Here is a 22,922-nt window from a genome sequence, read left to right as displayed (position 1 = left end):
TTTTGTTTGCTGCATTTGTATAGTATCAATGTCCTTGTTTGGATAAAAGCACACATCATTTGGATCAGATAAATATATTGTAGGCCAAACTAAAAGAGCATCCATCTGTCCTTGGGCTCCTCTCCATTGAAACACACCACATAAAATAAACATGAATGGGTTGCTCCTCTATGGCACTCTCACTATAACCCTCTTCAGCATTTCACTCTGCTTTCCAGAAATGACTGGGGGCCTAATGCTAAACCGCTGTGAGTCATCCGGACAGGAAAAGGAGGGGGGATGTTTGCTCTGAATGAAATATTACAATGTTCCACACAATTACCTAGTAGCATTCATTCAGGATTTAGGCAATACCAACCATGGCTCTGTCTCTGTAGTGTTTCAATCTGCATAATTAAGATCTAATGATCACTTAACATTTACAAAGTGCATGTTATTCCTAGTGCTAACTGCTGTATAGATGGTCGTTGTATTGTGTTTCTCTGGAAGATCCACTGACTTTATGTCCAGATGCTTCCCCTCTGTGTTCTGACACACACACACACACTGGGTGGGAGCCAGACTATTCATTTGACTGAAGTGCCAGACCAATAACAATCAACCACAGCTGAGAATAGCCCTCAGGTGAGTCAAAACGGCCTGCTCTACTGTAACAAATGAAGTGGATTGTTCCGGCTGAATGGGAGCTGGATATGAACAACCCTCTTAGGCATCTGTTGAGGACTTGGGTGAATAAGGCTGTGAATATGACACTGACACATTCGTAAATGAATGAAAGGTCATGTGAGCTTGGAGCTTTCACATATAAGTAAAGTATTGGTTAACTACCCAAATGAAAATAACATCAAGGCAATTCTGTGTTTTGGTAAACTTTATTCAATAGAAATCCAGTGTTAATTCATCATTGTCAATCTCCAGTCAGATACTCAGACAATGTAAAACTATTTTGTTAAGTCCTTTAAATATGTAATCAACCATGATAGCAGTCCTCAAAACAGACACCCCCCACCCCACATGAGCTCTGATCACTGAGTAGCGAAATTATCATCCACCACTGTCTATGACAATCCACCCCACCCAACACACATACTGAAACCAACATTATGAGAGACCTCTTGTGGCCAGATATACAGGCAGTAAAGTAGGCTTCTCATGGTAGGCCCCAGTAAATCCCAAGTCCTCCAATACCCAGTTCCTGTGGCCCTTCCTAGAGCATCGGCTCAGCCAGTACTGCCATTCAGAAGTCTTCCTTAGGGCCGTCTTTCAGCCTCTGTCTCATCTCTTTAGCATGCTGTTTGCTTTTCTCCCTCTTTGCAATTCGCTGTTGATCACAAAGAGAAACATTGTTGAAAATACCAATAGTAGGCATCTGGTGAGGCATCCCTTTAGAATTAAAACCAAATTGCTGGTAGTCCTCACCTCGTCCTTCAAACAAGCTCTCATGGCACGGTCCATATCATTGCAATGGCCAAAGAACTTCTTGACATTGTGCTGAGGATGAGACATTAATTCCATATTTTTTGACAGGTAAGAGTGTAGCTATACTTGACTGCTCCTACACATTAGTTTAGAACAGCTACATTGTAGAGCAATGCAGTAGATCTTTCAGTTGGAGGTCTATGTGGGACATGTTCTTAAGATGCTGTTGAGTCGTTCCACCACAAAAAGCACAAAAAATAGGATTTTGACACCATCTCAGATTGTACTGAAATTGTTTCTGTAGTTAAACATATTAGATTAACACTCCTGAAATATTATTTTGTTGAAATATAATTTGATCTCTGAGATATTAAGCTAATTGATTGCACCCTAATTGGCCATTTTAATTTATAGGATTCATATAATCTTCAATAAATATATACTTAACAAAAATATAAACGCAGCATGTTGGTCCCATGTTTCATGAGGTGAAATAAAAGATCACAGACATGCTGCTGCTTGTAGTATTGCTTCTTCATCCTTTGAAATGTATTCCCTGTGATGTTCTTTTTTTCCCCGTTCAGAGAAATTAGCCATTGAAGTCGCTTGAATTATTTACCATAAATTAGTGTGAAAGTACCAGGTTTGGCCTACTAGATGCCGCTGTTCCTGATAATGCCACCACAACCTTTTGTCCATTTTGCTGGTCTCTTGTGTTTATTAAATAGATCAATATTTTCTTTGTAACTTAGGGTAGAAAACAAATATATTTTGCTCATGATTAAAATAAATTGTATGGTCATCCTCACAATTAAAGCCAGTCCTCCATGAAAGCAATTCCTTTTGGCCTTCTTTTAGGCTTAATTTGTGTCTGTGATTTATTCCCTTCCAAAAAGGGTTAGTTAGACCACACCTGGCAAACAAGCAAACCATTAAGCTACAGCAGTTCTAATTATTTAAATATTATGGTCTCATGGTCTTCAATGGTAAAAGTCCCAAACACACACTGTATAGCGTTTTTTGCATTGATAATGGTATTGGGTTGGGTTTAATGGTAAATGTCACTAATCACACTACATTCAGAGATGTTTTCTAATAATTGTATTGAAAAACATGACTGCCATGCAAAGGTTAATAATTGTATTATTTTATTAGGGTTCTCATAACATTTTACTCACTAACCCAAGTTTTGGGCTTGTAGGAAAAGTGTTCATATGAGAATTGCTACATACGGATAGGATGCGGATAGCCCTCTCAGAAAGCTGCAATTTGTTGGACTATTCATGGAGAGTTGGGTTGAAGCATTAGGTTGTTAAAAGAAGGACAAACTGACTGGCTGTACCACACTATGTATTTTCACCATGAGCAAACACTATTGGTTTTCAACCCTAAGTTTCAAAGAAAATGCTGTGATCCATTTAAAGGTCCAAATGCAGAAGCTTTTATATCAATATCAAATCACTGCTGGATACCAATTAAGCAACTTACTATGGTTGTTTTCCATAAAAATTGTCAAAATGAAACAAAAATAGCTTCTTAGCAAAGAGCAATCTCTCAAGCAAGAATTTAGCTAGGACTGTCTGGAAGTGGTCTAAGTGGGGAGGGAAAAACGTAGACAATTTCACAGTATTATTCCAACCCTTAGTGTGTAAATATATATAAAACACAGGAAAATCACATATTTGACTGCACTGGGCCTTTGATAAGAACCACAAGAGACCAGCAAAATTGATAAAAGTGTGGTAGTAGTAGCAAAAACAGAGGCATCTAGTGTGCAAAACCTCGTACTTTCGCACTCATTTATGGTAAATAATGCAAGAGACTTCAATGGATAACTTCTCTAAACGGGGGAAAACCATCAACAGATTCCCAGGGAATACAATACAAAGGGTGAAGAAGCAATACTCCAAGCCACAGCTCCATACTACTTCTGAAACACAGAAAACTGATACTGTATACTGGTTGTTGGGGTGGGATTGGCCTGGGGTGTGGTGGGTCAGTGGGGTGGGTGGCTTTGACCATTTTCTTGAATTCCTTATGCCTTTACGCAATGGTAGGAAGAAGTTTGATCCAAATTGAATGTTGGGTACTATATTTGTTGAATATTATGTGAATCCTATAAATTAAAAGGTCCTATTTAGGAGCAATCAATTAGCTTAATTTCTCAGAGATCAAATACATTTCAACAAATAATGTTTCAGGAATGCTAATCTTATCTGGTTCTACTACAGAAACGATTTCAGAACAATCTGAAATGGTGGGTGTAAAGGCTTGCTGAAATGACATGTCCCAGTCTATGGTTCTCAGGCAAGTATACAATATCTTACCTCCGTGTGACACTGCTTCAACAGGTTTATCAGTATGTTGCAGTCATCCGTGTGCAGGTGAGGCGACAGATCAGAGTGCATTCTGAGTTAAGGGCTTACCACTCCAACAATACTGGAAAGACATACAATACCAACCATGTTTGTGACTACAATGTATACTGAAAATGACTATTTAACTATTTGGGTTTGTGTAATGACGGTCTACTCTAAATTATACTCCATCCACCCAGTCCCTCTCCATCCTGCAAACTCATGGGGATGATCCGTTTTCTGTTTACACTTACCTGCAATGAGAGAGAAAGCAGGTGTTAAACACAGGTAGGCAGGTTAAAACTAATACAGGTAAAGACATGGATAGCATTGCCTGTGTGGGTTAATGAAGGACAGCATACCAGACACAATGATAAGAGCCCATTCTTTCATCCTGATTCATCTCAAAGCTGTGATTCAGCCTCTACTGTAACAAGTAGGCTAGCAGTGGCAGCGTCGTTAATAAGTCATAAAGTTGTGGTTGTATGGAGATGACCTTTGCTACATATTCAGAGACCGGTTGAAATAGACTCAAAAGTGTATACAGCAAAGGGGCCAAGGAAACAAAAATTTGTTCAATTGAATGATACTAGCTAGCTAGTCAGACTGTTCCAGATATAGTCCTAGTAGTACTGTAAGTAACTTAGCTAACAAAATATACTGGAATATGGAATTACCTTAAAGCTGTGAATAGAATAAGGTAGCTAATTGAATAAAGATATTACCAGTTCAGTTGGGATATCATTGAGATATCTATCTTCCGGGAATATAATATATCGTTGATCGCAAGTTGACCAAATGTCGCTAGCTGCAAGTGGCTAGTAGTAGCGAGAAATACCACTAAAGGGCAAATGCAACGTTCTTTCAACCCCTTGTTTTAACTCCTATTACTGCCAGGTTACTGTCGATGTATTTACATCTAGCTAGCTACTGTACACATTTTGAAAAATGTGTTTAACAATTCAGACATAGCATTCGATTGTAAACCTAGTTATTTATTTGATAAAAGGAAGACATGATGGTAGCTATATACATTTATCTCAATATTTTGTAAAGGCAAAGGACTACACTGATTGACATTACAGTAGCAAATCAACACCCGCTCCCGTTGGATGGTGGTCCAATCACATTAATTGTCGATCACATGTGGGTGGGCATTCCCTCAATTGCACACAGCAAATAACTCCAGTCATTGCAAGACTGGAACATAAAACACATTATATTACATATTTATGTCCGATTGTAGTATATATGCATTATAGCTATATCATCATATGTAATTCATCCTAAACACTGTGCATCTATGCCTCTCCAGCAGACGGCGCCATCGCATATTGCAGTGGAAAGACGAATACATTTTTACGAAACAAAATCCCAGATGTCAGTTTTCTATTTATTTTGTTTTTACAGGTTTTTGGTTGTTTGATTTAGGACAATCTTAAACCACGTTTACTATCATCTAAATACCTTTAAAGCATGTGAATATGTGGAAAACGTTATCTGAAGAGGAAATGACGAAACAGGAAGTTTGACCCACCAGATGAATCCGATTGGTTGACTCACGTTCGGCGGTTTGTTTTGAGTTTGCGTGCCTGCTGTTAGCTTGCTTTCTAATGCGTTCTAAGAGTTTAATTGGTTACAACATCGATTTTAAGCATGGATGACTCTACAAAGCGTATATTACAACGTCTGATGCGACGAATCCCTTATCAAATGCTCCAGACAATGCTTGGCAAGTGGGCTCATCTATCAAGGGAGGACCTGCATTCGCTGGACTTCACACAACCAAAATGGGTGTTGACGGAACATCTACTGGCTCTCTGTGAGGTAAATGTAGCTGCTTGACTATATAGTTAACGTTACCTATCTAACTAGCTTTCTAGTGATGTTCTCTTTAGCTAACTTGTTAACTTAATCTAACTCGAACAGTTGGTAGAGCATGGCGCTTGTAACGCCAGGGTAGTGGGTTCGATCCCCGGGACCACCCATACGTAGAATGTATGCACACATGACTGTAAGTCGCTTTGGATAAAAGCGTCTGCTAAATGGCATTTATTATTATTATTATATAACTCACTTTAACAGTTCATCATGGGCTAAGTGTAATCCACATTTTTGTTATACAATCAAGCCTTTCTGATATATTCTACTTGTATCTTTCCCAGGAGAATGGCTTGAGAGTGAAACACATCACAGAACTCGAAATGATCTGTAAGTGTTATTTGACCGTGTGAATGAACTAATTCCCCCCTCAGTAGCTAATGGTCTACTTAGTTGTCAGTAATAGATAATACATTTCACCAATGCTTTCCAGATATCATTGAGAATCCGAACCAGGGAATGTGGCATGGCTTCGAGCTCCTTGATGCAGAGGGTAAATGAAAGTCTCTAATACCTTGCTGTACATTTATAACTGCTTTCACTGACACTCACAAAGTTCCTTTTGAAAGTGGACCCTAATCAATATTAGAGTTCCAAGGTATTAGAGGTAGCCTAATCAGCATTACTGTTAATTTCAAGTATATTTTTCTTCACAGAGGATGCACCATCTATTGAGCTGACACAGTTCAAGGAACAGTTCAAGGCCAACCTCACAGAGCTCATCAGCCATGTATGTATGACTTCCATCTTTTATATGCTTGGTAGAAAAGACAGAACGAACATTCATTAAAATAGCTTGTAATGTCCCTCAATTGCTGTGCTTGCATGTGCCATCTCTGTCAATGCCTGTGTTTGTCTTTCCTTCCAAGGTGTCTATTAAAATAAAGAAACACACAGATGAGGCCATATGGATACGTGTTGCCTGGGGGGACAACTTCACAAAGCCTTACCACCTTAAACCCACATATGTTGTCCACCATCTTCAGACCCCTTATGTCTTTGTGACCGGCTTGACTTCAAAGTATAAGCCTCTTTTAAACCAGGCAAGGATGCTTTCCTAATTGCCCCTGAGGGGATTCATAACGTCATGCTGCAATGCTTAGAATTCTGTTTCTAGGGTCTGTATCTCCTGTTTCACAGACTGAGTTCTGTCATACAGGCCTTGGTTCTGGCCACAAGATATGGCTCTATGAAGGACGCTCACCTCAGTGGACGGAACCTCACCGCCATCAGAGACCTACTGATGAGGCAGTACCAACAGGTAGGCCTGTAAAAGCCTTTATCATGACCATCCCACTGCTTACTGCTAACAAAGAAAGCTTATAGAACTAACTATAGAGATTCTGTGTTCTGCACCTTTTCCTTCATTCATAGGTGTTCCCCACCAAAAATCCAAAACCTCTTCAGGAAAACAATCCTGTCCCTAGAAGTATGTTTTGTTGTCTGCTTATAAAATACAATTGTAATGTATACATGAACCGAATCATGGTGACAACCACAACAAATTAGATATCAATAGAATATTGACTTAGAATGTCAGTGAAACACAAACTATTTTCTCAATTTAGACCCCAATATAGAGAAAGAACATGCTGAGAATACAGAGAACCGACTTCAGATGGCCTGTGAGGCCTTTGGCGATGGGACACTACCTCAACTGCAAAAAGCTGTCTACAAGGTGCAAGAAGTTGAACTATAGTTGTTTACGAAAAGCTTTCTCCTTGTGTGCCTACTGTGCTGTGTGTGACTATGTATTCTGCTCTCTTCTCAGCTGGAGACCAAGTTCCGAGATAACTCTAACAAAACGTTGACAGGCAGAGAAGAGCCCTTCAGAGGAGTGGTGGAGTTTGCCAGCACCAACCTCCTAGAGTCACTCAGGCACTGTGTGTCCTCAGGTACAGTATCTATATGTCTGGGGCTGGGCTTTGTTTAATATCCCCTTTAATCTCTGTCAATGGGAAGAGCCACATCTTCTAGTTTTTTGTTTTACCTTTATTTAACTAAGTCTTATTTACAATGATGGCCTACCCCGGTCAAACACTAACGACGCTGGGCCAATTGTGTGCCTCCCTATGGGACTCCCAATCATGGCCGGTTGTGATACAGCCTGGAATCGAACCAGGGTCTGTCGTGACTCCTCTAGCACTGAGATGCAGTGCCTTAGACCATTAAAAAAAAAATTGCGCCACTCGGGAGCCCTTTGCTCTCTCTCTCTCTCTGCACTCTGTTCCATACCCTCAGGTTGAGAAGTGAAGCCTTCCAGGTGTATGCTCAGCATTATGTTTTATTTTATGTGGTTTTAGTTAGTTAACTGCTCATATATGGCTCCACTTCTTTATTCAATTCTGTCCATCACCACAAGGGGGCAGAGGAACCATGACAGACAGATTTTGGAGGGTGTGGATTCGATTAGACTCAACCAGGGTGAACCAGGCTATGGCCAGTCACATGACCGGCAAAAACCTGTGAGGGCAGAGTACCCTGCCCAAATTTAACAGTAATATGCGCACCCTGGTCATATTGTCAACATGGCAGCATGATGGATCATTCGGAAACGTACAACATCTTTTTTTCCATAAAAATGTATGTTCAAATTTTCAAACTAGCTTTCTTTGGGACGTTCGATAGTGATTTATCAATAGTAAACACTTGTTCAGGTGAACATGAAATCCTAACTCATTACTCCGTGTTACGTCACTTGTGTTTCGTGGGGGCACCTGCTTACCACCCCCCCGAATCCAATCATTTTTAACGCTGTGTAAACTCGGCCTACCCCGTGAACAGGGTGGGCAAAAACGAATCCCCTCAGTAATTGCTTGTGATTGTGTTTTACAGGTATGGCGTCAACTCCAGTCACCCCTCTTCTCTCATCTATCACACAGAAAGGGAGAAACTATTTTGTTATCACAGACAAAGGAGTTTAAATCAAGTTTAACTATAAGATCTACCAGAACAAGTAGTGTATATTTGTATTGAATGTTGACATTTTATGGGGTTCAACATATATATTTTAGAACACATTGTTTACCCATTCACTCTGTTTCAGAATAAATCAATTGACATATGTAATCTGTTTTATGTAATTTGTTTCACTTATTTTATATGAACAAATAAAACATTTCTGCAATTATGTTGATGAATTTAGTGCATTTTTCAGTCCTTCACCCAAGTGTTGATTAGAATAATCTTTGTTATTGTTTCTCAGTTAATATACTACAATCTGTACTCGAATAAATGTTATTGGACGGATTTTTTATTTTATTTTTTACTTTGTTACTTGAGTAGTGTACAGCAAATATGTAATATATCACAGAAGTAGCTACAATATTGCCACTTTCTGCCTTACTATTATTTGACCATGCTGGTCATTTATGAACATTTGAACATCTTGGCCATGTTCTGTTATAATCTCCACCCGGCACAGCCAGAAAGAGGACGGGCCACCCCACATATGCTCTCTCTAATTATTTCTTTCTCTCTCTCGGAGGACCTGAGCCCTAGGACCATGCCCCAGGACTACCTGACATGATGACTCCTTGCTGTCCCCAGTCCACCTGGCCATGCTGCTGCTCCAGTTTCAACTGTTCTGCCTTGTTATTATTTGACCTTGCTGGTCATTTATGAACATTTGAACATCTTGGCCGTGTTCTGTTATCTCCACCCGGCACAGCCAGAAGAGGACTGGCCACCCCACATAGCCTGGTTCCTCTCTAGGTTTCTTCCTAGGTTTTGGCCTTTCTAGGGAGTTTTTTCTAGCCACCGTGCTTCTACACCTGCATTGCTTGCTGTTTGGGGTTTTAGGCTGGGTTTCTGTACAGCACTTTGAGATATCAGCTGATGTACGAAGGGCTATATAAATTGATTTGATTTGATTTGACTTGCCAGCCCTGTGATGTTGCCAGGACGCTTGTGTGGGAGTGGCTGTCTGTTGCTAAGAAAGGTCTCCCGGAAGTGGCCGCGTCCTTGTATTTTCCGGACCATATTTTCCTGGCTTGTTTGCAGCAGCTTTTCTGCTGCCTGAGGAGCAGTTGGTTTGGTGACTTGTCAACAGAAACATGGCTGCCTCTGCGTCCGGGAAAGCATACCGAAACGATAACGCTTCCAAGGGCAGTCAAAAATGCACCGAAGAGCCCCCTGCACCGACGCGGGAGATTATCAAACCGTCTATCATGGAGCTCACCAAAGAAGTGCGGACCAATATCCTATGCACCGTAGAAGGATGTGGCAAGATTCTACCGAACACGCCAGCCCTGAACATGCATCTCGTGAAGTCCCACAGAGTAAAGGTAGCTAGCTTGTTAGCCTATTTGCAAGCTAACCAAAGAGGCTACTGACATATTCCAAAACGTCTATTTTTCAATTCATGAGGCTTGTATCGCTAATTAGTTACGTTAGGTAGTTCGAGGCATACTTATTGGGAAAACGGCAAGTCATCGTGCACTGTTTGATGCCAGTTCTTTGAAGTTGGCTAGCTACAACTGTATATTGCTGATAACATTATTTGGTTTCTATTGTGATAGATTGCTTAAAGCATTTGAACTATCAATTTAGGCTAGGATCATGGCTGTATGAGACTGATTATCCGCGCTAATGTTAAGTTAACTAGCTTTCGTGTACTGCCTTTACATGTCAGGCATACAAATATATTATATGTTCAAACCCACACGGTTAGATGCGCACAATAACACGAACATTGTGGATATTCAGATTAATATAATAGTTCGTTTAAAACGTTTACATGCTTTGCAAGAACAACGATTTCAGTAATAATCCGGTTTACATGAACACATTTGAAGTTATGCTAATGATGGGACTTTTGATAAATGCAAAAAATCGGCAATAAACTTTCTACCACAGTGGCCATGTTAATTTGAGAATACGATTTGATATTGAATTAGGACATAATGTTTGTATGTGAAAAGATGCACACTTTCAGTTTTTCCGAACTCACGCATGAGGGAGGTTTGCGCTACTGGTGCTGGCGGCACATGCGCAGATCAAATACACCGCTGGAACGCCGATTAAACTGTTTACGTGCCTTAATTCGAAGGTTGCTCGGAAAACCAGGTGTTTTAATCGGTTTACTTCGATTTTGACCTTACTCTGCTTATCTTAATTCGGCGTAAGGTGTTTAAATGACTAATGTCATACTCAGTTTAATATCGAATTATTAGTGTGCATGTAAATATACTTGTATCCATGCCCACATAGCCTAACGTTGTAATATTATTGAGAGTCATTTGGTTTTCTAGAAGATTATGGAAATTCGAGCAATTAAAATAACCCTCAGTGAATTCATGTTTATATGGCTGAAGAAGATGGGCTAAGCCCAAGATGTGCAATCAAATCAGTCTGACTAATGTCACACTGTCTTTAACATAAATATGAATACTGGCTACAGTAAAGGTCTTGGAGACAATGATCCTCCTCTTTAACTGAAATGTATGCACTGTCCTCGCCTAGTCTTGCTGCCCTGTGGGAGTCCTAGTGATTCCAGTTTCCCCCAAATGAATGCTGTTCTCTGCTGGGATCTAGCTGTCTTTTGTCTTGCTACAGACTAAGCTCTTTGGGGGGGAAAAAGAAAAGTTGAATGTTTGAATTTGAATTAGGTCTGAAAAGCACTTCATGCTCCTCAAGTGCTAACTGTTCTCAATATTGAACTAATTCAACTGGGCCTAATGCAGGAGAATGAGAGATGGAGAAAATACATTATGCAGCAGTTCATGATGGAAACAATGTCAATCTGAACAAAATGGTGTCAAGTGAGCGTAGTCTTAGATGTCTATGACTGTGTGACAGGGCTGCCAGTAGAGGCAACTATACCCATGCTTTTGAGAACCCAAAGCATTCTGCCTTATCACAAAGGTTCCCTGCTATAAGTACCGGTGGGAGCATGTGACTACAATCCCAACGCTCTGTTTTAATATTTAGAAATGTCAGTTATCGCTTGCGATACGGTTTTCAAAACATATGGAACTTATCTTTCATTTCAATTAGAAATAATCTTTCAATAAAATACATTTACTGTAGCAGGTTTGCACAGATCCATACGCCCTCAAACTACACTTCCTCCTCAGTTACCTTACACACAGATGTTCGAGCAGGCTAGATAGCTAGTTAGCACAGGTGGTCGCATCAGTCTTCTGTATACAAGGGCTGTAACATGGAGCTATGGCCGTGTGGGAACACTAACCATTTAAAGGTGTGTAGTAATTTAACCTTTTAGTTTTTTTTAAACAAGCTCTCACTGATATTAAATATTTGTTACTTATGTTTCCAAAATGGTATCATAAGCCATGCGTATTAAGATTCAGAACTCGCGTCGGGGCTCTTAACAGAACTCCCCCGGCCAGAAGATGCCTTCATAAATAGACAATAAAGGTAGTTATGGGCTAACGCTACTCAACCAGAGTCAGGAAAGCACAGTCTGCTTACTGTGCCTCCGCTGTTACGCACTGGCCAGGCTTGTTCTGTTGTATTCATTGATGCAGAAAGAGAGATGATTTGGGTTATAACTAGAGGTCGACCGATGATGATTTTTCAACGCCGATACCGATTATTGGAGGACCAGAAAATGCCGATACCAATTAATCAGCCGATTTTAAAATAAATATAGATTTTTTAAATTACATTTATTTATTTGTAATAATGACAATTACAACAATACTGAATGAACACTTATTTTAATTTAATATAATAATCAATAAATTCTATTTAGCCTCAAATAAATAATGAAACATGTTCAATTTGGTTTAAATAATGCAAAAACAAAGTGTTGGAGAAGAAAGTAAAAGTGCAATATGTGCCATGTAAAAAAGCTAACGTTTTAGTTCCTTGCTCAGAACATGAGAACATATGAAAGCTGGTGGTTCCTTTTAACATGAGTCTTCAATATTCCCAGGTAAGAAGTTTTAGGTTGAGATTATTATAGGAATAATAGGACTATTTCTCTCTATACGATTTGTATTTCATATACGTTTGACTATTGGATGTTCTTATAGGCACTTTAGTATTGCCAGTGTAACAGTATAGCTTCCGTCCCTCTCCCCGCTCCTACCTGGGCTCGAACCAGGAACACATCGACAACAGCCACCCTCGAAGCACCGTTACCCATGCAGAGCAAGGGGAACAACCACTCCAACTCCAAGAGCGAGTGACGTTTGAAACGCTATTAGCGCGCACCCCGCTAACTAGCTAGCCATTTCACATCGGTTACACCAGCCTAATCTCTGGAGTTGATAGGCTTGAAGTCATAAACAGCTAAATGCTTGAAGCATTGTGAAGAGCTGCTGGCAAAATGCACGAAAGTGCTGTTTGAATGAATGCTTATGAGCCTCCTGGGGCCTACCATCGCTCAGTCATACTGCTCTATCAAATCATAGACTTAGTTATAACATGATAACACACAGAAATACGAGCCTTCGGTCATTAATATGGTCGAATCCGGAAACTATCATCTCGAAAATAAAATGTTTATTCTTTCAGTGAAATACGGAACCATTCCGTATTTTATCTAACGGGTGGCATTCCAAGTCTAAATATTCCTGTTACATTGCGCAACCTTCAATGTTATGTCATAGTTACGTAAAATTCGGGCAAATTAGTTCGCAACGAGCCGGGCGGCCCAAACTGCTGCATATACCCTGACTCTGTTGCAAGAGAAGTGACACAATTTCCCTAGTTAAAGAAATTCATGTTAGCAGGCAATATTAACTAAATATGCAGGTTTAAAAAAATATATACTTGTGTATTGATTTTAAGAAAAGCATTGATGATTATGTTTAGGTACAAGTTGGAGCAACGACAGTCCTTTTTTGCGAATGCGCACTGCATCGATTATATGCAACGTAGGACACGCTAGATAAACTAGTAATATCATCAACCATGTGTAGTTAACTAGTGATTATGATTGATTGATTTTTTTATAAGTTAAGTTTAATGCTAGCTAGCAACTAACCTTGGCTTTTTACTTCATTCGCGTAACAGTCAGGCTCCTCGTGGAGTGCAATGTAAGGCAGGTGGTTAGAGCGTTGGACTAGTTAAACGTAAGGTTGCAAGATTGAATCCCTGAGCTAATAAGGTAAAAATCTGTCGTTCTGCCCCTGAACAAGGCAGTTAACCCACAATTCCTAGGCCGTCATTGAAAATAAGAATGTGTTCTTAACTGACTTGCCTATACTTTTTTTTTTATATCGGCCCTTATTAATCGGCCATTCCGATTAATCGGTCGACCTCTAGTTATAACACGGTTGTCAGTGGACACTCACTGTGCCTTAACTCTGCTGAACTGCCGTATCACATTTGCTGGCCAACTGCTGGATGTGTGTGTAACACGGCAATCAATTTAATTTCACACACTTCCGAACATTACAAATCGTACTCAAATAATAGCCGTCTGTACTAGGCAGGCTGTAGTGTTAGACTAGTCACACTTCTTGTGTAATGGCTGTATGCAAGGTGTCAGTGAGTCACTTAACATGTTTAACTCGCATGTTTTCAGTTTGCATTTCCTAGCAGCGATGCTGCTCAGCAGACCCTACCCAGGCTGTCTTGTAGCAGACAGAAACAAAGCTATCTCTGTCCTGCCTGCCTGTATCACCGTCTGGCAATGCACTATGCCTGGTCTGTCTGCTGGGAAGGGACATAATAGTGACATGGAGAGCAGCTCAGGGACTGTGCTCTGGCCTAGAACAGACCGTCTGAATGTTAACCTGCTCATCTGCTGCTGCAAGTAGCCTATACAGAACTGTATTCCTCTGACGTAACCGTTACAATAATATAAGATACAGTGTGTCTGTTTCCTGTGAAGACAGATCATTTTAGCACTATGCTGGATGTTTATGTATATTAGCCTAACTTCCATCAAACCTTCTCTTTTACTGTAACAATGACGCAGTCGATGTAGCCTGCTAGGTGACCTTGGCCAGTGAAATACTGCAGTGCTAGTAATGATGGTTAGGCTATACACACGGGTCGATGCTGAGGTCTATCTGTGGCCTGTGAGTCATACCAAGCTCTGTGTCTGCTGTACTCTTACATAAGCATCATGCTGTTGTTCATTGAGTTAATACAATGTGCTGCTGACAGCTGTCTGGAGACTGCCAGGAGTGTGGAGTGATGTAGCACACTGGAAAGCACAAACTCCATGTGCTGTTAAACTAATAACTTTCATCTGAACCTCTTTAAAGTCATAGATGTGGACCCTCCATCTGGACCACCTTCGTCTGTGTATTTGACATTCATATGGTTTTCTACAAAGGATAATTGGCGTGTCCATCGGCTGGATGTTTTCCAGAGAGAGGATTTTGGTCTCTCTAACTAAAGTATAACTAATGCCTAGCCTTTAGCTCAGCGGTCTTGAGAGTTGTCTGATGGCCTACCTTTCTAAATGTGGTTGGTTAGCCTACATTATTTCACTGCTGACAGATGACACTAAATCTTAAGCCTTTAATATCACAGTCTAATCATTCATCCTCTCTCTCCACAGGACGGTCTTGTCAACCCCACCATCAGGAAGGACATGAAGGGCTCCCAGAAGCTCTACTGTTGTCCCATAGAGGGCTGTCCACGAGGCCCCAACAGACCCTTCTCCCAGTTTTCCCTGGTTAAACAGGTACCACATCCCTACAGTCAGTCTAAGATCTGTATAATGCCAGAGATTGCCAGGCTGAAACCACCTGAGTCAGACTCATGCTGATTGTCTAATGAATGGAATGACTGAGACAGACATTTCCTCCTGGGTTTTCCCCTAATCACTTTCCACTCCTGCTTTGGATCTCCCCTGAGATCCTGATGGTGGATGGGAATTGTAAATGATTGGAAAGTGTGTCTAATAATTATGTCTCAATAGAGAGGCTTTTGAAGTATAACTAGGAAATTGGAATTAGTGAACAAGAAGGGAATAATACATTCTTTTATTGTATTTTTCCAGTTCATGTAACAAGTAACCTCCTCTCATAGCCCGATCTATATTCTGCTCTATCCAGCACTTTATGAAGATGCATGCAGAGAAGAAGCACAAGTGTTCCAAGTGCAACAACGGCTACAGCACAGAGTGGGACCTGAGGCGCCACATAGAGGACTGTGGGAGGACCTACCGCTGCACGTGTGGCTGCCCCTACGCCAGCAGAGCAGCGCTACTGTCACATATCTACAGGACCGGCCACGAGGTCCCCACAGAACACAGGTAGAGGGTACAAAACATTAGGAACATGTACTCTTTCCATGACATAGCTTTCACCTGGTCAGTCTATGATTATTGACGTCAGCTTTTAAATTCACTTCAATCAATGTAGATGAAGGGGGGGAGACGGTTAAATATATATATTTTTAAGCCTTGAGACAATTGAGACATGGATTGTGTTTGTGTGCCATTCAGAGGGTGACTGGGCAAGACAAAATACTGAAGTGGTTTTGAACAGGGTCTGGTAGTAGGTTTCAGGTACACCGGTTTGTGTTAAGAACTGCAATGTTGCTGGGATTTTCACACTCAACAGTTTCCTGTGTGTATCAAGAATGGTTCCCCACCCAAAGGACATTCAGCCAACTTGACACAACTGTGGGAAGCATTGTAGTGAACATGGGCCAGCATCCCTGTGTAATGCTTTCGACGCCTTGTCCTGCGAAATAAGGCTGTTCTGAGGCAAAGGTGTAAGGTGTTCTTAATGTTTTGTTCACTGTGTGTACTGGATATCATACTAGAGGGCAATGTTTCCATTAACAGGTTATTGACGGGTTTTGGCCAATTTAAAATCCAAAATACACAAAAGCCGACATGTATAAGCATTGTCCAAAACATTGTCCAGCAAAAAACATCCTCCATAAATCACATTAGCTACCCATGGAGGTTGGTTCACGTCGTCTTTCAATGATCTCTCTACTTCACCTGTTTAACTGTCTGCCTGTCTGTCTTTCATCCTCTCACTAGCAAATTAGCATTGTATCAACTGGAACAGGCCACAAAATGTTCACATGCCAGTCTGTGACACATCGCTGCATGCACATGACTCAGTGGAGAATGATGATTTTATGCGGCATGAATCTCCCTAAAATAGAATGTACGGTAATGTCCACTAAGGAGGAATTCAAGAGATGAAATAATTGTGCTTCCCTACTCTTCCTCTAGTCTACTGCCTGTTTCAGTAGTTGTCTCTAAAATGCTTGACTAACTAGCTACTGTACCAAGGATGGAGGTACAGACAAGTGAACAAATAATTAGACACTGAAACAGAGGATTTTGACAAGCCAGATGGACAGATTGAGACATGCGTTGTGCTATCCTTCCTCCTTGCATATTGCAGTCACTTCCATGTGGTGTCATTGAATCGGCAGTGGATGCTCCTAAAGGCATTAGTCTACACATGACATTCAAATGGGTTTCTATTAAAAAAGACTTGTATTTGGTTGGACATGCTGTTAGAGGGGATTTAAAGATGGTGAGGACACATTGAGCCTCTCTGCCACCACGTCTTCAAGTGTCATGCAGTTTATCCAGTAAACCATGTCATTATTCAATCACAGATCATGTTGGGACAAACGCCTGCATGCACAACGTAGCTTGAGAACAGACCTTGAATTTGACTGCACATCGATTAAATGAGAATGCTGCCACTGCACCTTGCTTTATTAGTGTTTGTCAAAGCTTTAGAACTACCTACTGCTGTTTTGTCTGCTTAACGTATTCTCTCCTCCGCCCGGTGTTTGCAGGTATCCACCAGTGAAAAAGCGGAAGATGGAGAGACAGATAAGTGGAGAGGAAAAAGTCAAGCCCAGTGAATTCATGTGTCAGATCATAAAAACGGACAGAGAACTCTCAGAGGACTCCCTCCCGTCAGACAGGGTCTGCCACAACAACCCCCCTAAACACCTCCAGAAACTCCTCCTACCCAAGCCCGAAGTGGCTCTGGTGAATTTCCCTATGATGCAGCTGGCCCATCTCCCCGTCCTCCTCCCCTCCACAGAGAGCGGGGTTCTGAGGTCTGTGGTGCTGGCTGTGGACAGCCAGGGCTCCTTCAGCACCCTCCACCTCATGCCCCAGTCCATGGGGTCCATGGTGCCTCACCTGGACCCTAAGACCCTGTGCTTCAGGGGCAGCATGCCTGCCTCCCGCTCGAGTCTGGGGCCTGTCAGCATGGGGGTGCAGGTAAGTCTGGAGTCAGTGGGCTCTGGCAATGACTCAGGAGGAACCAGGGGGAGCAATACCTCCACCAACATCCAGACAGACATCTCATACTTGTCCAGAATGCCTATGGGGGTCGGGGTGGGGACGGAGATGTGCCCCTTTGGTGAGTCGTCGGTCTCATCGTGTTCTCAGACAGATATTAGTGTGAGTGCTCAGGTCCTGCTGCCGGTCAGTGTAGAGACCCAGACGTTCCCCTCTAAGGCCAAAGCCACCACCACCATCGGGGCGCAGACAGATACCCTCAGCCAGCTGCCCTGCCCCTATTCCTCCCCATCCCAGTCCCCCTACATTACCAAGCAGACCCAGACCAGACTCGCCCTGGCTGGGTCAGAAGAGAGTGCTCAGATGGACCAGGCCATCATGTGTTCAGACCTCTTTGACAGTTACTCCCTCAGTGTCTCAACACAGACGGCACTGACAGACGGACACTTCAGAACCCACGGTGTAGACGACCCCCTCTCCGGTAACAGTCTCTATGACCACGACAAGTCAACAGGAGGCATGTGCTTTGGCGTGCAGACAGACGATCTCCAGTCGGGCAGCGTGGCGGACAACCAAACCCAGACCACCTTGGCTCTGTTCAACGATCTGGAAAATATCTTGTCAGGTCACTCTCTGTCCGGTCAGACGCAGATGGATTCTTCAACAGGCTGTGGGTCAGCTCTGTGCTCTGTTCAGGAACAGCACACGGGCATTGATTTTGACTTTGAGGAATTCCTGAACGCGGCCCACATCCAGACCCAGACGGAGGAGAGCGAGCTGAGCGGGCTGGGGGCCGACACGCCCCTGGAGGTCCTGGATATCCAAACCCAGACAGACTTCCTCCTCCTGGAGGGCCTGGGAAACAGTGAGGGGCCGGGCCGAAGCCAGGCCAGTGACCTGGAACTGGAGATGTTTGACACCCAGACCCAGACGGACCTCAACTTCCTGCTGAAAGCCGGAGGCCACATGCCCCTGGGCAACATTCTGCACCAGTCCAGCTTCTCAATGAGCACAGAGTCCTCTGACACTGAGACGCAGACCGACCTCCACCGACCGCTTACACCAACACCAAACTCCAACACCCTTCCCTCCATGTCCCAGGGTGACCAGGCCAGGCTCTTAAGCAGCACGGAGACTCAGACGGTGACCGACGCATCATCTGAGGGCCTCGGAAACCTCTTCCTGACCAGCAACGAGACCCAGACAGTCATGGACGACTTCCTGTCAGCTGACATGGCCTGGAACATGGAGTCCCACTTCAGCTCGGTGGAGACGCAGACGTGTGAGGAGCTGTTTGCTCTCTTTCAGCACTCTGAGAAACCCAACAGCTGAATTACCACCCCCCCACACACACCTCCTCAGTCCACGCAATGGGGTTCTGCTTTCTGTCCAGGAGGTCCTGGGATCCTACTCATCATCCTCTACAGTCTTTGTCCCTCTACTACTGGAGGTTTAGGTATAGAAGTGAGCCTTCTTGAAGTCTTAGGACATTCTACAGAGGGGTAGCATGTCTAAGATGACATGTCCAGACATCTCCCTCATGCTAGCTCGAAAGCACTTTATTATAGTTCATGGATATGATTTCCCATCCTTGTTTACATGTTTATTTGCGCGTCTTACTACTTAAATATATATATTTTGTCTGAAAAGCCAGTTTAGTCCGTTTACAATGTTTTAAAATTTGAGCACTAATGTTTGCTGTAAGAGAGTATGTAATGCCTGTTGAGCCTTTCCTTAATCATTCTGCTATTGAATGGCTTCTGGCAGATTTGATGTGGCACAAATATACTCGTGAAACTCTAAAATAGTTGCCGCACTACCATTGTTGACATGTGATTGTGAAGTGCAGTCTTGTAGAATTGCCCCATTGTTACAGGGCCACCCACCTATAAGAGGTCACCGCGTTAGGAGACTAGCCTGTAATGGTCTTTGACTTATTCATTAGCTGGCTGTAAGTGTATAGCAGCACAGTGTGCTGAAGTGATACAACACTGTAGAGAAACACTATGAGGATCTAGCTACTCTCTAGTCACTGTGATTACATTGTGATTGTGTATGTCCACCATATACAGTGCCTTCAGAAAGTATTCATACCCCTTGACTTTTTCCACATGTTGTTGTTACAAAGTTGGACTAAGTGGAACAAAAAAAATGAGCATTTATGGAAAATATAATTAATATTTCTTCATTAAATAAGTATTCAACCCCCTGAGTAAATACATGTTAGAATCCCCTTTCAATTACAACTCTTTCTGGGTCAGTCTTTTGAGATTTCCATACCTGGATTGTGCAACATTTGCCCATTTTATTATTTTCAGATTTTTTCAAACTCTTGTCAAATTGGTTATTGATCATTGCTAGACAACCTTTTTTTAGGTCTTGCCCTAGCTTTTCAAGTAGATTTAAGTCAAAACTGTAACTCTGATATTCGGGAACATTCACTGTCTTCTTGGTAAGCAACTCCAGTGTAGATTTGGCCTCGTGTTGTAGGTTATTGTCCTGCTGAAAGGTGAATTAATCTCCCAGTATCTGGTAGAAAGCAGACTGAATCGGGTTTTCCTCTAGGATTTTGCCTGTGCTTAGCTCCATTACCCTTCTTTTTTATCCTCAAAAACTCCCCAGTCCTTAATGATTACAAGCATACGCATGACATGATGCAGCCACCACTATGCGTGAAAATATGTGGAGTGGTACCCCAAACATAACACCTTTTATTCAGAATAAAAAGTGAATTGCTTTGCCACGTGTTTTGTATTGTGGAGTAACTACAATGTTGTTGAGCCATCCTCCATTTTCTCCTATCACAGCCATTAAACTCTTAACAATGAGTGTGAATACTTTCTGAAGGTACTGTATAACAACCCCACTAAACGTTACTGAACATAAACTGACAATATTACAATTTCTATCAAAATTTTCTTGAACTATACTCTAAAGCCTACCTTATTGGTCAAAGCTAGCTGTTGGTATCATTACAATATTTGACCTCATTTGCACATGCACCCCATTCAAATTTCAAGAAACACATTTGTTGAGACGTTTTTATTGAATGTGAACTTTACAAGAGCTCTTCAAGTTTTGAGTATTTGTCCATGTTGTATTTTGTTATGTTGGTGCCTTAAACCAATTATTTTTCATTGTATTTTGTTATGTTTCCATTGGTCAGTGATGCACTAAGCAGCTTTAAGAGGTAGGAAGAAGTTCAGGATCAAAATGTATTTAACATTTACATTATATGTATTTGTGGAGGGTGTCTTGGAAGAATACTTTGAAAACTCAAGTGTCTTTTAATTTGCATGTTGAGTATGTTTGTTTCCTGTACCTCTACTTTCAAAAACATTTTGTTGCAAGATATGTTAGAAGTCCTGTTTTGTGTTACACATCTAGGCTCTAAGAATGCAATGCAGTATTTGTTTCCAAGGCAGCATTCACCCTACAGTGGTACACTATCAATATGTGGAGAAGTGGACCCAGAAACGGCAGAATGTAGCCTACATGACACTGTGCCCATACTACACAACATGGCTTAGTTTTTGCACTGCATCTTAACGTAATCGAAACAGGACTGTCTCATTCCAGTTTATAACAGACTTTCATACTCAATCACATTTCATAACAATGTATTGTGCTGTACTGAAAACACTACTTCTATTTAATTTATCGTTCTTGAACTTGATTATAATAGCGCTGAGGGGAGAAACTGCCTTGCTTTAAAAAAAACATGTACAGTAGACTACATGGCAGGGTTGAAGTCAATTTCATTTTAATTCCAGGCAATTGAGAAAGTAAACCAAATTCCAATTCCCAATTTTCCTCATTTTGAAAGAAAATTGGAATTGAAATGGAATTGATCCTAACCATGCTACATGGGGGTGTCGACTTCAGCGCTTTGGTTTTTCTCAGTAGGGAGTGCATGCAGTCTTTGGTGCCAATGTAAGTTATTTCAGTTGCATTTCTGTTTGCGGTCTTATCTGTTGTATTTCAGTTGCCTGAATGTGTAGAGGGTCGATGAAGGTTGCCTCTCGCTGTTTGTTCTGTTGGTGCTATTCAGCAGACGCTCATAATAAACTCTTCATAAAGGGTTGATTGTTTGAGTTGATGTATTAGCTAGTTGGTTGTACTAGCTTAGTTCCAGTACACTTCAAATCAAAGGACAGTAATGCAGTGCTGTATAAAGCCAAGTCAAATATTTTATTACTGGTTAAAGCACATACTACTTTTGACTTACAACACAATAATCAATATTGTACACACTCAATGTGCTGTTTTTCAGTAAATGTCAGGTAGTTTTCACCTGGGTTGTGTGGCAGTACAAGTTAATGTACATGTATTGTGCTCAGTCCATTTGAATACAGGATTGTAATTGTGCAAGTCATTTGGAATATGATACTAATCCCGCCGCCCACACACCTATGCTGTCACAGCCCCTCAGAGTCACAGTGTGGTTCACATCTAGCATGTAATTCAATAGGCTACCAATGTCATCTTCACATGGGTTGGAACACTACAATCACTGACTGCTCATTCCATTAGAGTGCACTAGCATGCTTTGGTAATGGCTCAGATCATGTTGTCATACTGAGGAGAATAATGTCTGCAGTTTAACATTCAGGAATCTAAGAAACTGACCTAGAGCTCAGCATCATAGAGTAGTAGGCACAGTTGCTGGGTAAGTGTGAGCACCACAATAAAAGCACATGCAAAACCTAGAACTGAAATCACACACAAATGAATGTATCACTCCATTTTAAAATTAGTCACTCCATATGTCCAGGCACGTGGAGGGTTTGTAATTAAGGAAGGCTCATGTAACAGTTAAATTATTTCACGCTGAATAATCAGTGGTAACAAATGACCATAACATGTCTGCACAATGAATTCTAGCAATCTGGACTACTTTGCATTGCTGATGTTAAGAGTGATGGCATGTGTGATGATGGACCAAATGCTTCCTTTTGACATGCATGTAATGCATGAATAAACTGGTTATACAATGAGGCTGAGGTGGTATAGCATATAAATCAAATAGAACTAACAGCAATCTGTAAACTCATGTCAATTCCATGTAGTTTAAAACGACCAAGTTGAATTCGTCATCAGTG

At 41.6% G+C, this 22,922-nt stretch overlaps 3 protein-coding genes across 4 annotated transcripts; 2 read left to right on the top strand and 1 right to left on the bottom strand.

The window, feature by feature from the left end:
- Positions 1–853: 853 nt before the first annotated feature.
- LOC118360008 (COX assembly mitochondrial protein 2 homolog) lies at positions 854–4,832 on the bottom strand. Of its 2 annotated transcripts, none has more exons than XM_035739013.2 (4): positions 4,502–4,832; positions 3,747–3,858; positions 1,420–1,491; positions 854–1,321 (listed from the first exon to the last, which is right to left on the bottom strand). In XM_035739013.2, exons 2-4 carry the CDS (start codon positions 3,825–3,827, stop codon positions 1,238–1,240), a joined length of 237 nt encoding a protein of 78 aa, XP_035594906.1. In that variant the 5' UTR covers positions 3,828–3,858; positions 4,502–4,832; the 3' UTR covers positions 854–1,237. The 2 variants fall into 2 exon arrangements, with proteins under 2 accessions (XP_035594906.1, XP_035594916.1); XM_035739023.2 differs by lacking the exon at positions 4,502–4,832 and adding an exon at positions 4,139–4,404.
- A 471-nt stretch (positions 4,833–5,303) lies between these two features.
- LOC118362870 (centromere protein N-like) lies at positions 5,304–8,789 on the top strand. Its single transcript, XM_035743571.1, has 10 exons — positions 5,304–5,603; positions 5,942–5,987; positions 6,091–6,150; positions 6,314–6,387; positions 6,527–6,700; positions 6,817–6,918; positions 7,032–7,086; positions 7,226–7,335; positions 7,429–7,552; positions 8,493–8,789. The coding sequence occupies exons 1-10, from the start codon at positions 5,433–5,435 to the stop codon at positions 8,579–8,581; spliced, it is 1,005 nt and encodes a 334-aa protein (XP_035599464.1). The 5' UTR covers positions 5,304–5,432; the 3' UTR covers positions 8,582–8,789.
- Positions 8,790–9,574: 785 nt separating this feature from the next.
- On the top strand, positions 9,575–21,904 carry LOC118360001 (ATM interactor-like). Its single transcript, XM_035739000.2, has 4 exons — positions 9,575–9,943; positions 15,145–15,270; positions 15,644–15,843; positions 17,364–21,904. Exons 1-4 carry the CDS (start codon positions 9,713–9,715, stop codon positions 19,150–19,152), a joined length of 2,346 nt encoding a protein of 781 aa, XP_035594893.1. The 5' UTR covers positions 9,575–9,712; the 3' UTR covers positions 19,153–21,904.
- Positions 21,905–22,922: the final 1,018 nt, after the last annotated feature.

The sequence above is a fragment of the Oncorhynchus keta genome, chromosome 2 (genome assembly GCF_023373465.1).
Source record: "Oncorhynchus keta strain PuntledgeMale-10-30-2019 chromosome 2, Oket_V2, whole genome shotgun sequence".
Lineage (NCBI taxonomy): Eukaryota > Metazoa > Chordata > Actinopteri > Salmoniformes > Salmonidae > Oncorhynchus > Oncorhynchus keta.
Note: the sequence above shows the minus strand (reverse complement) of the source record. Positions and strands in the feature narration are given on the sequence as shown.

Coding starts and splice junctions, on each gene's coding strand:
- LOC118360008 (XM_035739013.2), bottom strand. CDS start 3,827: ATGCACTCTGATCTGTCGCCTCACCTGCACACGGATGACTGCAACATA. Junction 1,492..3,746: donor TGAAGCAGTGTCACACGGAG/GTAAGATATTGT, acceptor TCTCATCCTCAG/CACAATGTCAAGAAGTTCTT. Junction 1,322..1,419: donor GAGCTTGTTTGAAGGACGAG/GTGAGGACTACC, acceptor TGTGATCAACAG/CGAATTGCAAAGAGGGAGAA.
- LOC118360001 (XM_035739000.2), top strand. CDS start 9,713: ATGGCTGCCTCTGCGTCCGGGAAAGCATACCGAAACGATAACGCTTCC. Junction 9,944..15,144: donor TGAAGTCCCACAGAGTAAAG/GTAGCTAGCTTG, acceptor CTCTCTCCACAG/GACGGTCTTGTCAACCCCAC. Junction 15,271..15,643: donor AGTTTTCCCTGGTTAAACAG/GTACCACATCCC, acceptor TGCTCTATCCAG/CACTTTATGAAGATGCATGC.
- LOC118362870 (XM_035743571.1), top strand. CDS start 5,433: ATGGATGACTCTACAAAGCGTATATTACAACGTCTGATGCGACGAATC. Junction 6,388..6,526: donor TCACAGAGCTCATCAGCCAT/GTATGTATGACT, acceptor TTTCCTTCCAAG/GTGTCTATTAAAATAAAGAA. Junction 6,919..7,031: donor TGATGAGGCAGTACCAACAG/GTAGGCCTGTAA, acceptor CTTCATTCATAG/GTGTTCCCCACCAAAAATCC.